This window comes from Canis lupus, chromosome 21 (assembly GCF_003254725.2).
Source record: "Canis lupus dingo isolate Sandy chromosome 21, ASM325472v2, whole genome shotgun sequence".
Taxonomy (NCBI): domain Eukaryota; kingdom Metazoa; phylum Chordata; class Mammalia; order Carnivora; family Canidae; genus Canis; species Canis lupus.
Genome location: NC_064263.1, coordinates 20,962,292 through 20,978,984, shown reverse-complemented (window position 1 = coordinate 20,978,984; position 16,693 = coordinate 20,962,292). Strand labels below are relative to the sequence as shown.

Sequence of the window (16,693 nt, the reverse complement as noted above, 5' to 3'; positions counted from 1 at the left end):
AAAATCTTAAAAAAAAAAAAAAAAAAAAGTAAGCCCAATGTTATCATGATTATACCAGAGGAGGAAGCTGAGGCTCAGACAGGAGCAGTGACTAGTCCAGGGCCACACAGCCATAGGGAGGAAGAGCTGGTTCATGTACTCTGTTCCACCCCCTGAGCTGTGACACAGGAAAGGTTAAAGTGGAAGCTTTGCCCTTCACAGCAAGCCCATGACCTGGACTTGGCTGCCCTCTCTGCCCTGGAGAAGCAGAGCCACCTGTCCAATGCAGGATGACTCCAGCTTGCCCGTGGCTGTGTGCATGGGCAGTCCATGAAGGGCACTTGATGAGAGGGACGTCCTTGATTTTCCTCTGAGGGCCAGAGAGGTAGGCCTCAACTTGCCTCATGATGGCTGAGAAAGTAGATAAGTACCTCCCCTGTCATTTGCATTTCCCTCACCTGAGAAGAGGACAAAAATATGTTTCTGCTTCATAGGGCTGCTGTGGGGATTGAGCAAGTTAAAGACCAGCAAATGGTTTTTCACACAACCCTGCTGTGCTAACATAAGTGTGGTCAAGGTGGGCAACTTTGGGGTGGGGTGAGGTGAATATTATAATTTAATGGGGAGGAGCCAAAGGGAGGTAGAATTCAGTTCAACATAAAGGTGATTTTTCTTGGGGCACCTGGGTGGTTCAGTGGTTGAGCATCTGCCTTTGGTTCAGGTCGTGATCCCAGGGTCCTGAGACTGAGTCTTGCGTCAGGCTCCCAACAGGAAGCCTGCTTCTCCCTCTGCCTAAGTCTCTGCCTCTCTGTCTGTGTCTCCCATGAATAAATAAAATGTTTTTTAAAAAAGATTAACTTTCTTATAGCTATGGTCATAGGCATGGGAGTGAGTGGGCAAGTGGACGATGATTATTCAGGAGGGTGCAGAGGGGGCTCCACTCTGGGGTGGGGGTGAGGGTGGCTTAGTTGAGACGAGATCCCCTCCCAATTCTCTCCTCCTCCTCTCTCCCCACTGCTGGGGCAGAGCGTACCTAGCTGATCTTTCCACCCAAGGCGGTGTTGTGAGCAAGTGCCTGAACCGGAATTTGGAAGGTCTTGTTCTCCACTTGTACAACAGGTGACTCTTACACCTGTTGTACAACTTTGAACCTCTCTCTGGGCCTCAATTTTCCTCCTTATCTCATAAATAAATACAGCAAATGCAATGTGTCAACTGCGATAATGTGGCTTCCAAGACTGCAGGGTTAGAGGACTAGGGCTGTGGTGAAGAAGCATTGTAACTTGTGGAATTACAGGTTAAAGTTGAGAGTGATCTGCATTCACCTAGAATCATCTGGGGACTGTGCTGTGTGGTTTATAAAGCACTTTCATTGGCTTTATCTTATTCTATCCTTTCAACACCTCAAATTTACAGCCAAGGATATGGATCCAGCAAACTCGTATAACTTATGCAGCCTTGAACACCAGTCCAGAGCACTGAGAGGTGGGAGAGAGGTGGGTCTGGGCTGGCATCCCAGCTCCAGTGGGACCATGGGCAAGTTACTTTAACTTAGTGTAGAACTTGATGTGAAGTTAGGTGTTTGATTAAGTGTTAGCCAGCAAACAACCAGAAAACACAGCTGGGAAGCTGCAGGATTGGGCTTCTGGCTCCCATGTCAGTGCTCTTTGCCCCAGACTAAGCTATTTCACTTCAAAACCTTCCTGCCTAGTTCGTTTCAAAGCCAAGGCACCCCAGGTTGAAGAAGGAGGCAGGCAATGAAGAGGCAATTTGGTCTCAGATAACCTGAAAGAATTCATGACTGCCCTGGGGCAAGAGCACCGGTTGCCAAAGGGAAAAGCTTCCCTCTAACTGGCCAGTCAAGCTGATGAATGAAGAGGCGGGCTTTTGCGGAGGCAGTCCCAGAGTGCTGAAATGACAGAGGGCTGGCTGGTCTGTCTTTGGGCAGATGGATCACCTGATACAGACCTTGGTGCCCAAGCTCTGGGATTGGCCTCAAGAAGGGTTGTGTTGCCCCAGTGACTGGGCTTTTGCATGCTGTCCAAGTGCTGTCACATCCAGACATAAAAGTAGTCTCGAAATAGTGCTGGGGCAGTGTGCTGGGCACGGAAGCAGCAGCCACCATGCAGAGGCAAGTCAAGCGCTACCCCAAGAACTGCCTGCTGACTGTCATGGATCGCTACTCGGCTGTGGTGCGCAACATGGAGCAGGTGGTGATGATCCCCAGCCTCCTGCGAGACATGCAGCTGAATGTGAACGGGCACCAGGCTAAGGATGAGGCCCCCAATCTCTACAACTACTTTACCATGCTCAAGGCCATCCGCGTGGATGTGGACCATGGGCTGTTACCCCGAGAGGAGTGGTGGTCCAAGGTGGCAGGTGGCAGAGCCCATGAGGCTGAGGCTGAAGCTGCAGAGACAGAGGATGAGGAGGAGGGGTTCTTGGGGCAGCTGGACCTAGAAGCCCAGTTCCACCTTCACTTTTCCAGCCTTCATCACATCCTCACCCACCTTACCCTGAAAGCTGAGGAGGTGACAAGGAAATACCAGGAGATAATGGAACAGGCCATGTAGGCCTTGGATTCTAGGGAAGGTAATGGTGGCATCGGTGGGTGTCAGAGTCCAGGGGAGATGAGCTGGAGCAGTGGTGCAACGCAGTGGGAGAGGGAGAGCCTGGGTCTCAGGCAGGCACCCTCACTTCAGGGTATTAGGGCTATGACCTGGGAGGGCTCAAGGCCAGGCCTGTCTTACTCTCTTGACCCAGGATTGGTGAGTAATGGCCAAAAAACTCACAGTGACAGTAGGGAAGGTGGCCTGTGAATGCATACCTGTGTGCACACGTGTGTTTGTGCATATGTGCATTTACTAGTATGTGAATGCTTGGTCAACAGCTTGGGTTCAGCTTCTGACTCCACCACTAAGGCCTTGGTTTCACCGGCTCACTTCTCTGGGTTTCCGTTTCTTCACTGAAGATTAACTGTAGTAGTAAAAATAACTACTGGCACTTGAATAGTTTTTTAGTTTAAAATCACTTGCATATCAATTTTCTAATGGAACCATCGTTCCCTTTTATAGATGAAAAAAACTGGGGGCCTGAGAAGTGAAAGGAGTCCATGGTTACTCAGGGAATGGCAGAGCCAACACGTGAAGGAGCCCTGGAAGGGTCCTGTCCCCTTCCTCTATGCTAGCAGGCTGCCTTCACACCTTAGGATTCCGCAGTCTGGCTGCAGGTGGGGCTCAGGGATGACAGAGTAGAGAAATCTGGTTTTGTGTGTCAACTATACTTCAATTAAAAAACAAGAACAGAAATCCAACTTGTTGGTGTCAACTTTGGCAAATGCAAGCCACAAGCACACTCCTTGATCAGCCCAACTCCTTCAAAGACCAGAGCAGCAATTCTGTGCCAGGTTTCAGTACACCATGACCTGGTTTTCATAAGGGCAATCTGGCCTAGCAGTTTAAAAATCTGGGCTCTTGTCCCGGTTTTTCCACTGACCTCTGTATGACCCTAGGCAACTGATTTCACTGTTCAGCAATGCAATGTCCCTGTCAGTAAGATGTGGGGATACTAGTTTTTATCACAGCTCTGATAACTCAATCTTAGGGTGTTACCGCACAGCCAATTTTCCTACAGCAACACTACTGTTGAGTCGCTGCATTTTCTTTCCTACTTCAGAAGGCATGTGATATGAATTTATACTAACCTGGTTTTTTAAATTTCTGCTCTCCACAGATCCCTTTAAGTGACAGAAGGCAGTGACTCTGGTAAGGACATGGAACAGTTGACTAGCTCTGATGCAGACCAGAATGGCCTGGACCTACAGCTGGAAGCAAAGGCGACTTGGTTCTCTGGGATGCTTCCATGCCTTTCTCTGAGCACCAATTTGTGGACTTGGCACCAGGCCTTTAGAATGCTTGTTGCTATTCATAGCTTACTCCTCTTAGCAGTTTGAGGTGGTGGCCAATGGTTTGTGAGGGACTAGATATTACCTGACCAGTGTGGTATGGTAGAAAGAATGTAGGTTTTAGCATCTGACCGAATGAAATTCACATCCTTTCTCTGGGCATTCACATGATCTTCTACGTTATTTAGCCCATTGGAGCCTAAAATTCCTCATCTATAAAATGCACTATTACTGGCCTCATAAAATCTTACAGAAATTAAACAAGATGATGAATCAAAAGCAGCTGGCATGTGAGTGCTATTATATTATAGGTTGACTTTTTTTCTCCCACCTTCACCTTGTATTTGTTCTAGATCTTGCTTTTTACCCTTCAGGACTAAGGGATAGTAAAGTCCCTTGGGATGAATGCTTCATTCTTGTACCTGCCAAGCAAGAGTGAATTATAAACATATTTGTTACAGTAGCAATAAAAAAATAAAAATAAAAACTTGAATCTTTATTACTTCTAAAGTAATTTCTCAGGCATGACTTCATTTTTAACCAGTGAGACCTGAGAATAGACATGGAACTCATCTGATTTTGCCCAGCAACCATATGCTTACAATCATTTTAATGTTAAATCATGTAGAGAAATAATCTTAGTAATCTCCCAAAACTAATCTGATTATAACCTGAGCTTGGGGGATCCTTGGGTGGCTCAGCGGTTTAGCACCTGCCTTCCGCCCAGGTCATGATCCTGGAGTCCTGGGATCGAGTCCCACATCAGACTCCCTGCATGGAGTCTGCTTTTCCCTCTGCCTATGTCTCTGCCTCTCTCTCTGTCTCTCATGAATAAATAAATAAAATCTTAAAAAAAAAAAAAAAAAGAATAACTTGACCGTGGAAACTTTTTGGACAAATATTTGGACTCAAAAAGTCATAAACAGTAAGTTTGTCCCAGGTAGGTGGGATTTTTCCTTTTAATCATGCCAAGCGTTAGCTGCTGAGCACACTTTCTCCAAGGTGATCCATCTACAAGCAAAGACCCCTCTGCAGTATCAGCCTTCTAACCGTTCTCCTGGTCCTAAGTCTCCTCCTTCTAATCCACCCTCTATAGTGATTGTTGCAGAGAGCTCAGAAATATCAGCTTGATCATGTCATTCCACTAAAACCCTTTAGCAACTTCCCACCACCCACAGGATCAAGTCCAAATTATTTTGCATGATTCAGAAAACCCTCCATAATCTGGCTTGTTTTATTTTCTACTAGACCTGGAACAGGCAAATCTTTTCTGTAATGGGCTATATATTAAGTATTTCAGGCTTTGCAGGCCATAAGGTCTCTGTCATAACTACTCAACTCTACCCTTATAGCATAGAAGCAGCCATAGACATGTAAACAAATAAGCGTGGCTGTGCTCCAATAAAACATACTGGCAGTAGACAAGATTTGGCTCAGCTAAACTCCATTTTAAATCTGTCAGAGATCTTCTTAAAATTAGGTGAATAGAAATTGACCATTCTCTGATGAATTATTTTTCTTATGACAAAAAGGAGTCAGAGTGTTCATGATGACCATTTTAATCACAAAGTGTTAACATACAGATTAACATAAACTTCAGTTATCATAGGAACACGTTCACAAAATTCAGTAACTGGTATCAGTGAAACCAAAGTAAGCATTTTGGAGACTTCAACGCACTGGATGGAATTCTTCAAGAAGTTCAGCATAAGTTTTCTTATCTATAAAAAGATCACAAAAAACTTATTTTTAGATTATGTTTTAGAAATTATATTTCCTAAAGAAAAATAAACTTAATATTCTATAGATATAAACTCCTAAGAATTTCCTTATGTTCTTGTTCTCAACCATAGCTTAGCAACCACTGAGAGATTCTGTTTCACTGGATGAAGGATAACTTTGAAAGAATCCATGGTGACATCCAGATGGCTGCTGCCAGGGGGTCCTGACTGAAGAGGTCAAAGAAGGAATGAACATGGAGAGGCACAGGTCAGCTGGGAGGGCCAGGAGTTGATGTGATCAAGCTTCCGTGTCAGTGCAGGAGGCTTTTGGCACAACTGCCACTAATCTGCTGCTCAAAGACAGAATGAGTCTGTGAGAGGGATCCCTGGGTGGCTCAGCGGTTTAGGACCGAGTCCCACATCAGGCTCCCTGCATGGAGCCTACTTCTCCCTCTGCCTGTCTCTGCCAATCTCTCTCTCTCTGTCTCTCATGAATAAATAAATAAAATCTTAAAAAAAAAAAAAAAAGGAGTCTGTGAGGCTACACAAGCTCCTGCTGACAGAGGGAGCTAGTATGCAGAGGAAGCAATAAGCCAGAGGCCTGAGACTGAGGACTACACTGCCACTGGGTCTCACTCTTGGGAATCAATATTACCAAGATTCTAACTCAAAAACCCAATAGTTTTGAGTATTCCCCATCCCTGATACATCCATTATTGATGGCTTTGTACTCTAGTCTTTGAACTCTTCACTGGTAAAAAAAAAAAAAGAAAAAAAAAGAAAAACAGCTGTATCTTTTTGATCTACCATAAACATCACATATGTGACTGAAGGCTATGGGAATATTAAACAGAGTAATACAATTTTAGCTAAATAGGACCTTAAAGACCATCATTTGGTATAGTGAAATTTAAATGCTCAATACTAGACATTTATATGAATAGGAAAATCTACATATTTACAAGTTCAAAATTTTTCTACATTCATTCACTCACATGTGCACACCTGTATTATGTGTGTGTATGTGTGTGTGTATATATATATATACGTGTATATATATAAATACAAATAAGAAGACAGTTATTATTTTTTTTTTCTAAAGATTTTATTTAGTCATGAGACACACACAGAGAGAGGGGCAGAGACACAGGCAGAGGGAGAAGCAGGGTCCATGCAGAGAGCCTGATGCGGGACTCGACCTCGGGACTCCAAGATCATGCCCTGGGCCAAAGGCAGGCACTAAACTGCTGAGCCACTCACCCAGGGATCCCCAGAAAACAGTTATACTACCATCAAATCCATAGTAAAGAGCCATAAGTAGGATGTGCTAAGGAATTTCGTATTTGTAGCTGGGCCAGGGCTTCTTTGAGATGAGGACTCTTGAGCTGGAATATGCTAGGTGGACAGGTAAAGACAGAGCAAGAGGAGGATCAAGAGGGTACAGGGTGTACAAAGTGATACACAGCAGGTTCAGGACACAGCATTTCATGAGGCAGGATATGAGTTACAGGAGATGAGGCAGGGTTCTGTGTAGATCAGGTCAGCTATTACTTACTGCTTACTAGCAGAGGCTCTGTCCTGGAGGCTGAGGAAACAAAGATGAAGCTACAGTCTAGTGAGGGACACAGACACGTACATGTCATGTGATGGATAAAAGGCATGGGCAATTAGCTCAGTCTGGGGAAATAAACTCTCCTCAGGAGTCTGGATTTTATCCTACAGGCAATGGACAGCTATTGTAAGCAATCTATTTTAGGCATAACTACATTTATCCAGAGACAGGATCTTTAGTAAGATTGAAGGCAGAAGTGAGCTGGAGGCAAGTGCAACAGTCCAAGCAAGAGGTTATCAGGGCATGAACCGGGGGGAGTGGCAGTGCGAGAGACAGGAATTTAGAACTGAGAAATACTTAGGAAGTAGAACAGGAAGACTTGACGACTAATGAGAAATTCACAGAAAGACTAGAAGATCCTTCCCAGGTTTCTGGCTGGGGTACTGAGGTGGACAGTGGTGCCACTTACTGGTGCAGAACATAGAAAAGAAGTCTGCACAGGCAAAGGGGACATAAATTCTGTTTGCTGCCTGATGGACACAGAGGTACTCAGCCAGAAAATTCAAAGAATTTAAATTCAAGAGAATTCTAGTTGATAGACAAAGATGTGGGAATCATCAGAATACTGAAGGTACCTGAAGGTACAGGCATGGATAAGATTAACCAGGGGCACCTGGGTGGCTCGGTCGGCGAAGTATCCCCCGGTTGATTTTGGCTCAGGTCATGATCTCAGAGTCGTGGGATCAAGCCCCACTTTGGGCTCTGTGCTCAGTGGAAGGTCTGCTTCTCTCCTTCCCCCGCCTCCCTCCCCACCCTTGTGCACACTCTCTCATTCTGTCAAATAAATACCTTTTTCAGGAAAATCCTCTGGATGTGATTTTATATAGGCAAACATATCATGGTCCCTCAGGGCATACATACAGTCTTGACGTCTTAAAAGATAATATCCAATAAAGACAAAGGAAGTAACATACAGAAGCTGGCGATGCAAACCTAAAATTCAAACAACAAATCCCAAAGAAAGCAAAAATCAATGTATATTTAAAATCATAGTTTTGCGGTTCAGACATACATCTTTCATCATTCTCTTAAAAAAAAAAAAAAGTCTTTTCTATGGCGTTTTTGAAAAAACAGTCTTGACCTTGATATATCTTTCTGAAGAAATCTGGCAATTATGAAAAGCAACATTAAATCTATAGGCATAACTATTAATAGAACCCAAGATTTTTAAAATTCAGCTTTTACAAATTTCTTCAGGAGAAAAGGTGGATTAGTACAAAATCCTGAAGATCTAAACTAACTTGTATTCCAGAACCTGTTCAAGATGTGATGTGACAGAGATGAAGTCCTTTACAAATGCTCGAAAAGCAATTTGGTTTGTCTCCATATACTAATTTATATTTGCATATTTATTGGTTACCAAAGTAGCCAGCTACTCTACAAATAATGTATCAATTCTCTTTTTTACCTTCTAAATTTTGTACCATGTGCATGAATTACCTATTCAAAAGCTATATTTATAGCAAAATCATCCTACAATAATGAGACTGGGGAGGATCAACTCATGTGATGTAGGGAAAGCCAAAATATAAATTCTGAAGGGGAGATCCAAAGGTCTGAACTTTACACACAGAAGTATCTTTTTAAAAAGGCTAACTGCAGGGATGCCTGGGTGGCTTAGCGGTTGAGCGTCTGTCTGCCTTTGGCCCAGGGTGTGATCCTGAAGTCCCGGGATCGAGTCCCACGTCGGGCTCCCTGGATGGAGCCTGCTTCTCTCTCTGCCTCTCTCTGTGTGTCTCTCATGAATAAATAATTAAAATCTTAAAAAAAAAAAAAAAAAAAAGGCTAACTGCAGGTGCAGGTTTGATTTTCTAGCTATGTCCCAGGATTCTATCCCTCTTCTTCTTATCCCACACATATTCCTCTGAAGAACTTGTTTGTTTCTACAGGTTTTATCTACTGTCCACATACTGGTGACCTTGAGTCAGATACCCATGCTGAATAACATGTATATCCAAATGTCTGACAGTATGTTCACCTGAATACCACCAAATGAACTTCTTTCCTATTCATGCCTCATCCTCTTAATTCAGAGAATAAGACCATTCACCCAGGAAATAAAGTCCTGGGTAATAAACACAGTAATCAACCTTTTTTTTTTTTTTAACCCTCTTCCCCCCACCCATCTAGTCAGAGTCCTGTCAGTTCTTCCTTGTATTTCCCTTGCCTCACTTCAGAGAACTCATCTCTCACTCATACTACCTGCTCTCCCCTTTCATCTCATTTTCCATTCCACACTTACCCCAGCCTTTACCCTGTCACTAGAGGAATTTTTACTAAACTACAAACCGAGCTTGTCAGCTCCTCCTTCTTCAATTATACCCAATAGGTGACCAAACTCCTAGATAACGACCTTGCCCTTCATGAGCGGACTCTTCCATCTTCATCTGACACTCCCTGATACGTACATTGTGCTTCAGCAATACTGAGCTACTTTTAATTCCTTATGCAAATTAGACTCCTTCTTGCTTATTTATTTTCTTCCTGTTTTTTTTTATACCACTCACGGGTTATTTCTCTGTCCAGACACCTCCTCATCCTTCAAGACTCAATTCAGACATCACTTCTAAGAAGTCTTCCCAGAACTTTCCTTAATGAGGTTAACAAAGTGAACTCCTCTCTACTATTTCTGCTATAGAAATTATTTCCATCTACTTCCATGCAAAACCAATGCTTAATTCATCTCTCTGTACTAGCACACAGAGAGCACTTAATATCTAATAAACAGATACATGGCCTTGGGCAAGTCAATTTACCTCTAAAACAAAGATAATACCTAACCTATCATTCTTACAGCAGTATTATATAAACCAAAAGAAAATATATGTAAAAATATTTTGGAAAAAATATGTAAAACAATAAAAATGCAAAGTATTACTATGATTTGGGACTGGATAGGGCCCAGACTCTTTTGCATTCTCTCTTGCCCCAAAGAGCCATTGTTTTCCCTAATGGGTCACCTGCAATATAGCAAACCAAAGTGTGCTGGGTTCTACTGTGTGCCACTGGACTACACAGACCCAAAAACCCAGACTCTCTATGCTTACCCATATCACCCACAGAAAAAGACTCGGATGTTTCGGATGACAATGTCAGTGTTCTAGTCCTCAAGGCATGATGTGGCCCCTTGACGTGGCCTCTTCCCGTGTCCTTTCCCTAACCTTTTCTCTACTTCTCAGCAGTGGTCTCCCTCCCACCACATGCACCCCTCCACAATCATTTTCCTTTTCATTAAGTGAATCTAAACTTGGAAGCTACAGTACCCTTTCCAGGAACACCATAAATTACTGTATATTAAACTAGAAATCAATAAATATATTTAACTTGTGGACTACACTTAGATACCAACTAACTATAAATTTAGGGCAGGTAGGTGTTAACTAGCAACAGGGGTTTAGAACTCCAGATGGGAGAGAAGCTTAAGAAAAAATTCTATTTAATAGTTTATGCTAACCTGAAAAAGATGTGCAAAATCTGGGTTCCAACAGTACCCACAAAATGCCAGGTACTCTCCATGGCTGTAGTTTGAAAATCTACCATATCTTTCTCCTTCCCTGCTTTTCTGTCACACTTGTTACCCTACGTGCCTAAACTTTTACCACAATGTCTTTTAAATGGATGTGCTTGTCTGATTTGTAAACCTTTGGGGGGCTGGGACCATGTTTTAGACTTCCTTGTAATCTACATATATTTATTCAATAAATACTTGCTGAATACTATTATATGATAGTCATTAAACTAGAAAACACAATATGCTTCAATAAATGCTGCTGAGAACCATTTTAATAGTCCTCAAGACCTAAATTTTCCAAAGCAACCTAGGGAAAACCACAGAACTCAAGAACTCTGATTCTTACCCCTAGATTAAGGGCTTTATACATCATCTCTTCTAGTTCTCACAGCCACACAGAGGTAGATAGTATTCCTGTTTTGTAGCTAAGGAAACTAAAGCTCATGAAGATAAATAACTTCCCCAGAATCAAAAGGCTAGTAGAATGGAGGTGGTGTCAAATGCAAAATCATGTGCTCTTGACCATTATGCTCTTCCTCTGGAATAGTTTCTCTTCAATCTGTACCTCCTTTGTGTTCCCAAAGTGCTCACTGCTCATCTATTTCGATGAAAACACACTCTCTGCCATGCCTAGACCCATAATGGACTGTTTACTTGTTCTCCAACTTGATTAGGAGCTCTTCAAGTACAGGGATGGTATTCTTTACCCCATATACCCAGGATGTAACACTGCCTGGTACAGAGGAAAAGTTCAGTAAAATCTGATCAAACGGGGGATCCCTGGGTGGTTCAGCAGTTTAGCGCCTGCCTTTGGCCCAGGGTGTGATCCTGGAGTCCTGGGATCGAGTCCCACATCGGGCTCCCTGTGTGGAGCTTGCTTCTCCCTCTGCCTGTGTCTCTGTCTCTCTCTCTTTCTGTGTCTCTCATGAGTAAATAAATAAATCTAAAAAAAAAAAAAAAAAAAAAAAAAGAGTCCTTAAAAAAAAAAAAAGCTGATCAAACAAATATATGGTAAACTGTTTGCATAACCACAGCTAAGGAATGGAAACTCTGTCCAGCAACTTCTGTGTGCCAGGCATTTTATCTACAGAATATCACTTAATTCTCACAACAAATATGCAAAGATAATTATTCTCATTTTATTTAAAAGATTTATTTATTTGAGAGAGAGAGCAGGCAAGCGAGTGTGGGGGGAGGGTAGACGAAGAGATAGTCTTAAACACACTCTGTCCCACACAGCCTCCATCTCACAACCCTGAGATCATGACCTGAGCTGAAACCAAGAGTCAGATGCTTAACCAACTGTGCTACCCAGACCCCAATATTCTCATTTTATAGGTGAAGAAACTTTGCCTCTGAACAGCTCTACCAAGTAACTTACTCAAGCTGACAGAAGACAGTGGAGTAAGGCTATTTAGTTCCAAAGTGGAGTTCTTTCCATTACAATAAACGACAGGCTTGGGCAAATGTGGAGTGGTAATGAAAAGGGAGAAAAACCTCATCTCCCTAAAGACAGAAATAGACAAAAATCTTTCCGTGGAGAGGGGTCATATTCAAGGAAGATGGAACTTCAGAACTATTTGAGCACTGTAAATGCTGAGATTTGGTGATCTGGGAGCTAGCCTTCAGGCATGACATTAAGCTGGAAAGTGGCAAAAAGAGACAGGAGCGATGTGATTACTGGATACCTGAACCACTCTATTAGCTTTCTTCTTAACTGAACTTCTTGGCTCCAATCGGTGCCTTGCATTGACAAAGCTGATTCCCCCTTCCCCTTTTTAAAGATTCATTAATTTACTTTTTAAAAAAATATTTTATTTATTTATTCATTCATGAGACACACACACACACACACACAGAGGCAGAGACACAGGCAGCGGGAGAAGCAGGCTCCATGCAGGGAGCCCAACATGGGACTGGATCCCAGGATTAGGACCTGAGCCAGAAGGCAGACACTCAACTGCTGTGCCATCCAGGGGTCCTTAAGATTCATTAATTTGAGAGAGCAGTGCATGCGGGGTGGGGATACAATGACAATGATGAAGGGAAAGAGAATCTTAAGCAGACTCCTCACTGGGCAAGGAGCCAGGCTGGGCTAGATCTCAGGACCCTGAGATCACAATCTGAGAGAAATCAAGAGCCGGCCCTCACTCGAGCCACTCAGGCATCCCAAGCTGACCTTCCTTTTAAAACACAAGGTACAGGGCAGCCCGGGGGGGGGGGGGTGGGGGGTGGGTGGGGGTGGGGGGGGGGGCTCAGCAGTTTAGCCTGCCTTCAGACCAGGGCCTGGTCCTGGGGACCCGGGATCGAGTCTCACATCAGGCTCCCTGCGTGGAGCCTGCTTCTCCCTCCGCCTGTCTCTCTCCTTGTGTCTCTCATGAACGAATAAATAAATTAAAAAAATAAAATAAGTAAAACACAAGGCACAGAGGTGCCTTGGTGGCCCAGTCAGTTAAGTGTCTGATACTTGATTTTGGCTCAGGTCATGATCTCAGGGGTGGCTCTCTCTCTAAAAATAAATAAACAAACAAACATAAGGCCTGGGGCACCTAGCTGGTCCAGTTGGTAGAGCATCTGATTCTTGATCTCAGGGTGGTGAGTTCAAGTCCCACGGTGGGCATGGAGCTGACTCACAAAAACAAACAAAACACCCCACAAGCCTGATTACTGCATCTCTCCACTCCGCTCCCCCACCACGGCTCTCAAAACCTAAAAAGGTTCCTGTCTGCCTAGAGAATAAGTCGTCATCATCTACCTAAATCTCCTTCTTAGCCTTAACACCCTACCCTGCACACTCAATCGTCAGACTCTTCCTGGCCCAGCGGCCCTGGCCTCCATTTACTTCCCTGGCCTCCCATGGGCCTGGGAGGCTGGCTGTGTCCTAGTATCTGCCCGGTAAATCAAAGCTAAGCTCAAAGACCCCTCTTCCGAAGCTCCCTTCCTCTCTCCCCTTTGGAAATCCATCGGCCTTAGCACAGCTACCACGACGGCCATTTATCTGACAGGCGGCCCCTCCCATTCTTCGAGAGAAGACCGCCCAGCGGCTGGGCCTCTCCTCCTCAAAGGGGCCCCCAGGCCAGCAGTACCTGGGAGTTTTTAACAACAGGCTGCGCCTCTGACCAACGGAATGGGAGTCCTCATTTTAACAAGATCCCCGGGCTTCCCGTACGCATCCGCACCGCAAGTGTGAGAAGCGCGGACTTCCAACGCAGCCGTGAGGCCACGGCGCAGGCCGGCTACTCCACCACCCGGCGGCCTCGGGGGAGAGGCGATGGCCCCTCCACGTCTCTCCTCCCTGTGGCTAACGCTTCCCCGCACAGCACCTGGAGGAGCCGGGCCGTAACGCACCGACGGCCCGCAGCGCGCGGCACACAGCAAAGGGCGGGCAGCCCGGCCCCGGCTCTTTCACGGACTCGCCGTGAGCTCGGGGCTTCTGATGACCTCGGCCGCCCTACGTGCCAGAGGGCACTCGGCCCCACTGCGTTCCGAGGCCGCGGAGGCCCCAAGCGGGCGAGGCGGAGGCTGCCAGGTGAGAAGGCCGGGGAAAGCCAAAGCACTTGGGGCAGCCCACGGACGGCGAGGAACCCGCCCGCCGCCCCGCCGCCCCGCCGCCCCGCCGCCCCGCCGCGCGCGAGCAGCCCTCACCGGCGGACAGCACCGGCCTCCTCCGGATGGCGTTATCGAGCAAGCCGGAGCAGTAGCCCAAGAAGCCCATGTAGGCGAGCCGCGGGTCGGTCAGCTTGGGCGGGGGGAGGCTGCGCGCCTCATCCGGCAGGAGCTGCAAGGGCACTCGGCCCGGCCGTCCGCTCATCATGGTGACGCCGTCCCCGCTTGAGGCCTGGCCTCCGACCGCCAGCTACAAAGAAACCCACCAGGACCACTGCCGGGGCGCACGCCGGGCGCTTTCACCTCCGCGAGCGCGGCTGAAGGGCATGGCGCAGGGCGGTGCAGGCCGCAAACGCTTCCCCGCGCACGCTGCGGCCGGGGCCCGCGCAGGAGGTTCCGGGATACTAAATGCCCCACCTCCCCCGGCTCCTGTTCCTGCCCGCGCTATTCTGGCTCCGGGCGGGGGGGGCGGGGCTTTCTGGGCCTTGGTACCCGGGTGGTGGGGCAGGAAACGAGCCAGACGGGGAGGCCGGCAGGGGGGCACCTGGGGGCTCAGTGGCCGAGCATCTACCTTTGGCCCAGGCCCTGATCCCGGAGTTCCGGGATAAAAATAAAAAGGTTAAAAACAATTTGTGACAAAATACTAACGGTTGTTACTTCTGGACGGTAGGATATGGGTATTTGTTTTCTTGTTCTTTGTAATTTTTCGCCTTTTAAGGCTTGTTTAAAAAAAAAAGTCCCAAGTTGGATTCAGAAGAATGTGTGGGAGAAGAATGTGTAAACATTATTTAAACATTTTTAAGTGTTTGCCTAAGAGTTCATCTAGTTTTGAAAATTTACATAGTCTTGCTGGGGAGAATTTTTAGTGGCTTTCCTTCTTTTGATGTGATTTTAAAATAAAAATTCTGAGGTTTTTTTTTTTTTCTTAATTGCAAAACAGCTTTTTGTTTTTTTTTGTTTTTTTTTTTTTTTAATATGTCATGCTATTTTCATAGGACAGATTCCCAGCCCTGTTGTTACTGGAGCAAAGAGTGTGAAACTTTGAAGCATTTGCTGTGCTCCAAGAAACTCCCAATATATATATGTGTGTGTGTATATATATATGTATATAACTTCAGGAAATCCTAACTTGAAATATTAAAGATCTGGGAGTGCTTTTTATAGGCACAAAATGTCCATCCTTTAATCACTCTTAACTGATATTTGATTCTACTACTTTGGAGCTTAATACCTTCGATACATAGACCTTTGCGTTAACCTCTGGTTTAATCAGCATTCTTCTAGGTAAAATGTTGATCTCACTAACGAATGAATGAATACGAAAAGAAGACATTTTCATTCACATTAGGAAGAGTTTTTTAAAGAGAGCTGTTCAAAGGTAGAAGCTCCCCATTACTGGAGGCAGGTAAGTAGAGACTGGACCATTACTTGGCCAAATATTATAAATTCCTTCTTCCTTTCATTCCTCAAACCTTTAGGGAACAGTTTTTCCTTCAGTCATGTGCAAGGACCTGGAGACCCAGAGGTGAAAAATTTTAGGATGCTGCCACCCAGGCTAAATTTCAAGAGTTTGGTTAAATGATCCAGTCCTGGTGTTCTCTGGATTCTTTGTTGCTGCCTGGACCTTAATTTTGGGTTCTGGTAGGTGTGCCTGTAAACGACAGGAAACCCAGCAAACTAGCTTTTATGAGATTTTGATGAATTACAACTATGATCAAGCCTACCTGTGGAAGTTTGATAAGATACAAAGATGAATTCTGGCTGAAGGACCATTCAGGGTCAGGGGAGGGAGAGGTAATTGGGGACGCAGGGGTTTTGAGGAAGCAATATCTTCTGATGCCCCTAACCTTTTCTTTCTTTCTTTCTTTCTTTCTTTCTTTCTTTCTTTCTTTCTTTCTTTCTTTCTTTCTTTCTTTCTTTCTTTTCTTTCTTTCTTTCTTTCTTTCTTTCTTTCTTTCTTTTCTTTCTTTTTTCTTTCTTTCTTCTTTCTTTTCTTTCTTTCTCTTTCTTTCTTTCTCTTCTTTCTTTCTTTCTTTCTATCTTTCTTTCTTTCTTTTTTAAAAAGATTTTATTTATTTATTCATGAGAGACACAGAGAGAGAAGCAGAGACATAGGCAGAGGGAGAAGCAGGCTCCATGCAGGAACCCTGATGTAGGACTTGATCCCGTTTCTCCAGGATCACGCCCTGGGCCAAAGGCAGACGCTCAACCGCTGAGCCACCCAAGCAAGTCCTAACCTTTTAAAGGAAATAAAACACTATACATAAAACCAAAGTCCCCTCTCCTTTCTTTCCCAGAGAACCACTATGAGTTTAGTGTATATACTTCCAATTCACTTTTTATATTTTTAGATATATTTA

General features: G+C 44.8%; 2 protein-coding genes and 1 long non-coding RNA gene across 4 annotated transcripts in view; 2 read left to right on the top strand and 1 right to left on the bottom strand.

The window, feature by feature from the left end:
* Window positions 1–1,927: 1,927 nt before the first annotated feature.
* LOC112642120 (thyroid hormone responsive) lies at window positions 1,928–6,132 on the top strand. Its single transcript, XM_025419537.3, has 2 exons — window positions 1,928–2,571; window positions 3,712–6,132. Exon 1 carries the CDS (start codon window positions 2,103–2,105, stop codon window positions 2,550–2,552), a length of 450 nt encoding a protein of 149 aa, XP_025275322.1. The 5' UTR covers window positions 1,928–2,102; the 3' UTR covers window positions 2,553–2,571; window positions 3,712–6,132.
* Window positions 5,427–15,259, bottom strand: NDUFC2 (NADH:ubiquinone oxidoreductase subunit C2). The gene is made up of 3 exons (XM_025419538.3): window positions 14,373–15,259; window positions 8,006–8,149; window positions 5,427–5,604 (listed from the first exon to the last, which is right to left on the bottom strand). The coding sequence occupies exons 1-3, from the start codon at window positions 14,539–14,541 to the stop codon at window positions 5,555–5,557; spliced, it is 363 nt and encodes a 120-aa protein (XP_025275323.1). The 5' UTR covers window positions 14,542–15,259; the 3' UTR covers window positions 5,427–5,554.
* Window positions 14,863–16,693, top strand: part of LOC112642122 (uncharacterized) — a 45,037-nt gene continuing 43,206 nt past the window's right edge. For both annotated transcript variants that reach the window (XR_004807937.2, XR_003125061.3), the window contains exons 1-2: window positions 14,863–14,999; window positions 15,607–15,738. This is a non-coding gene — a long non-coding RNA (uncharacterized LOC112642122). The remainder of the gene's footprint in view (window positions 15,000–15,606; window positions 15,739–16,693) is intronic.

Coding starts and splice junctions, on each gene's coding strand:
- NDUFC2 (XM_025419538.3), bottom strand. CDS start 14,541: ATGATGAGCGGACGGCCGGGCCGAGTGCCCTTGCAGCTCCTGCCGGAT. Junction 8,150..14,372: donor GAGGCCGGTGCTGTCCGCCG/GTGAGGGCTGCT, acceptor TTTGAATTTTAG/GTTTGCATCGCCAGCTTCTG. Junction 5,605..8,005: donor AGAGGATTTTCCTGAAAAAG/GTATTTATTTGA, acceptor ATCTTTTTATAG/ATAAGAAAACTTATGCTGAA.
- LOC112642120 (XM_025419537.3), top strand. CDS start 2,103: ATGCAGAGGCAAGTCAAGCGCTACCCCAAGAACTGCCTGCTGACTGTC.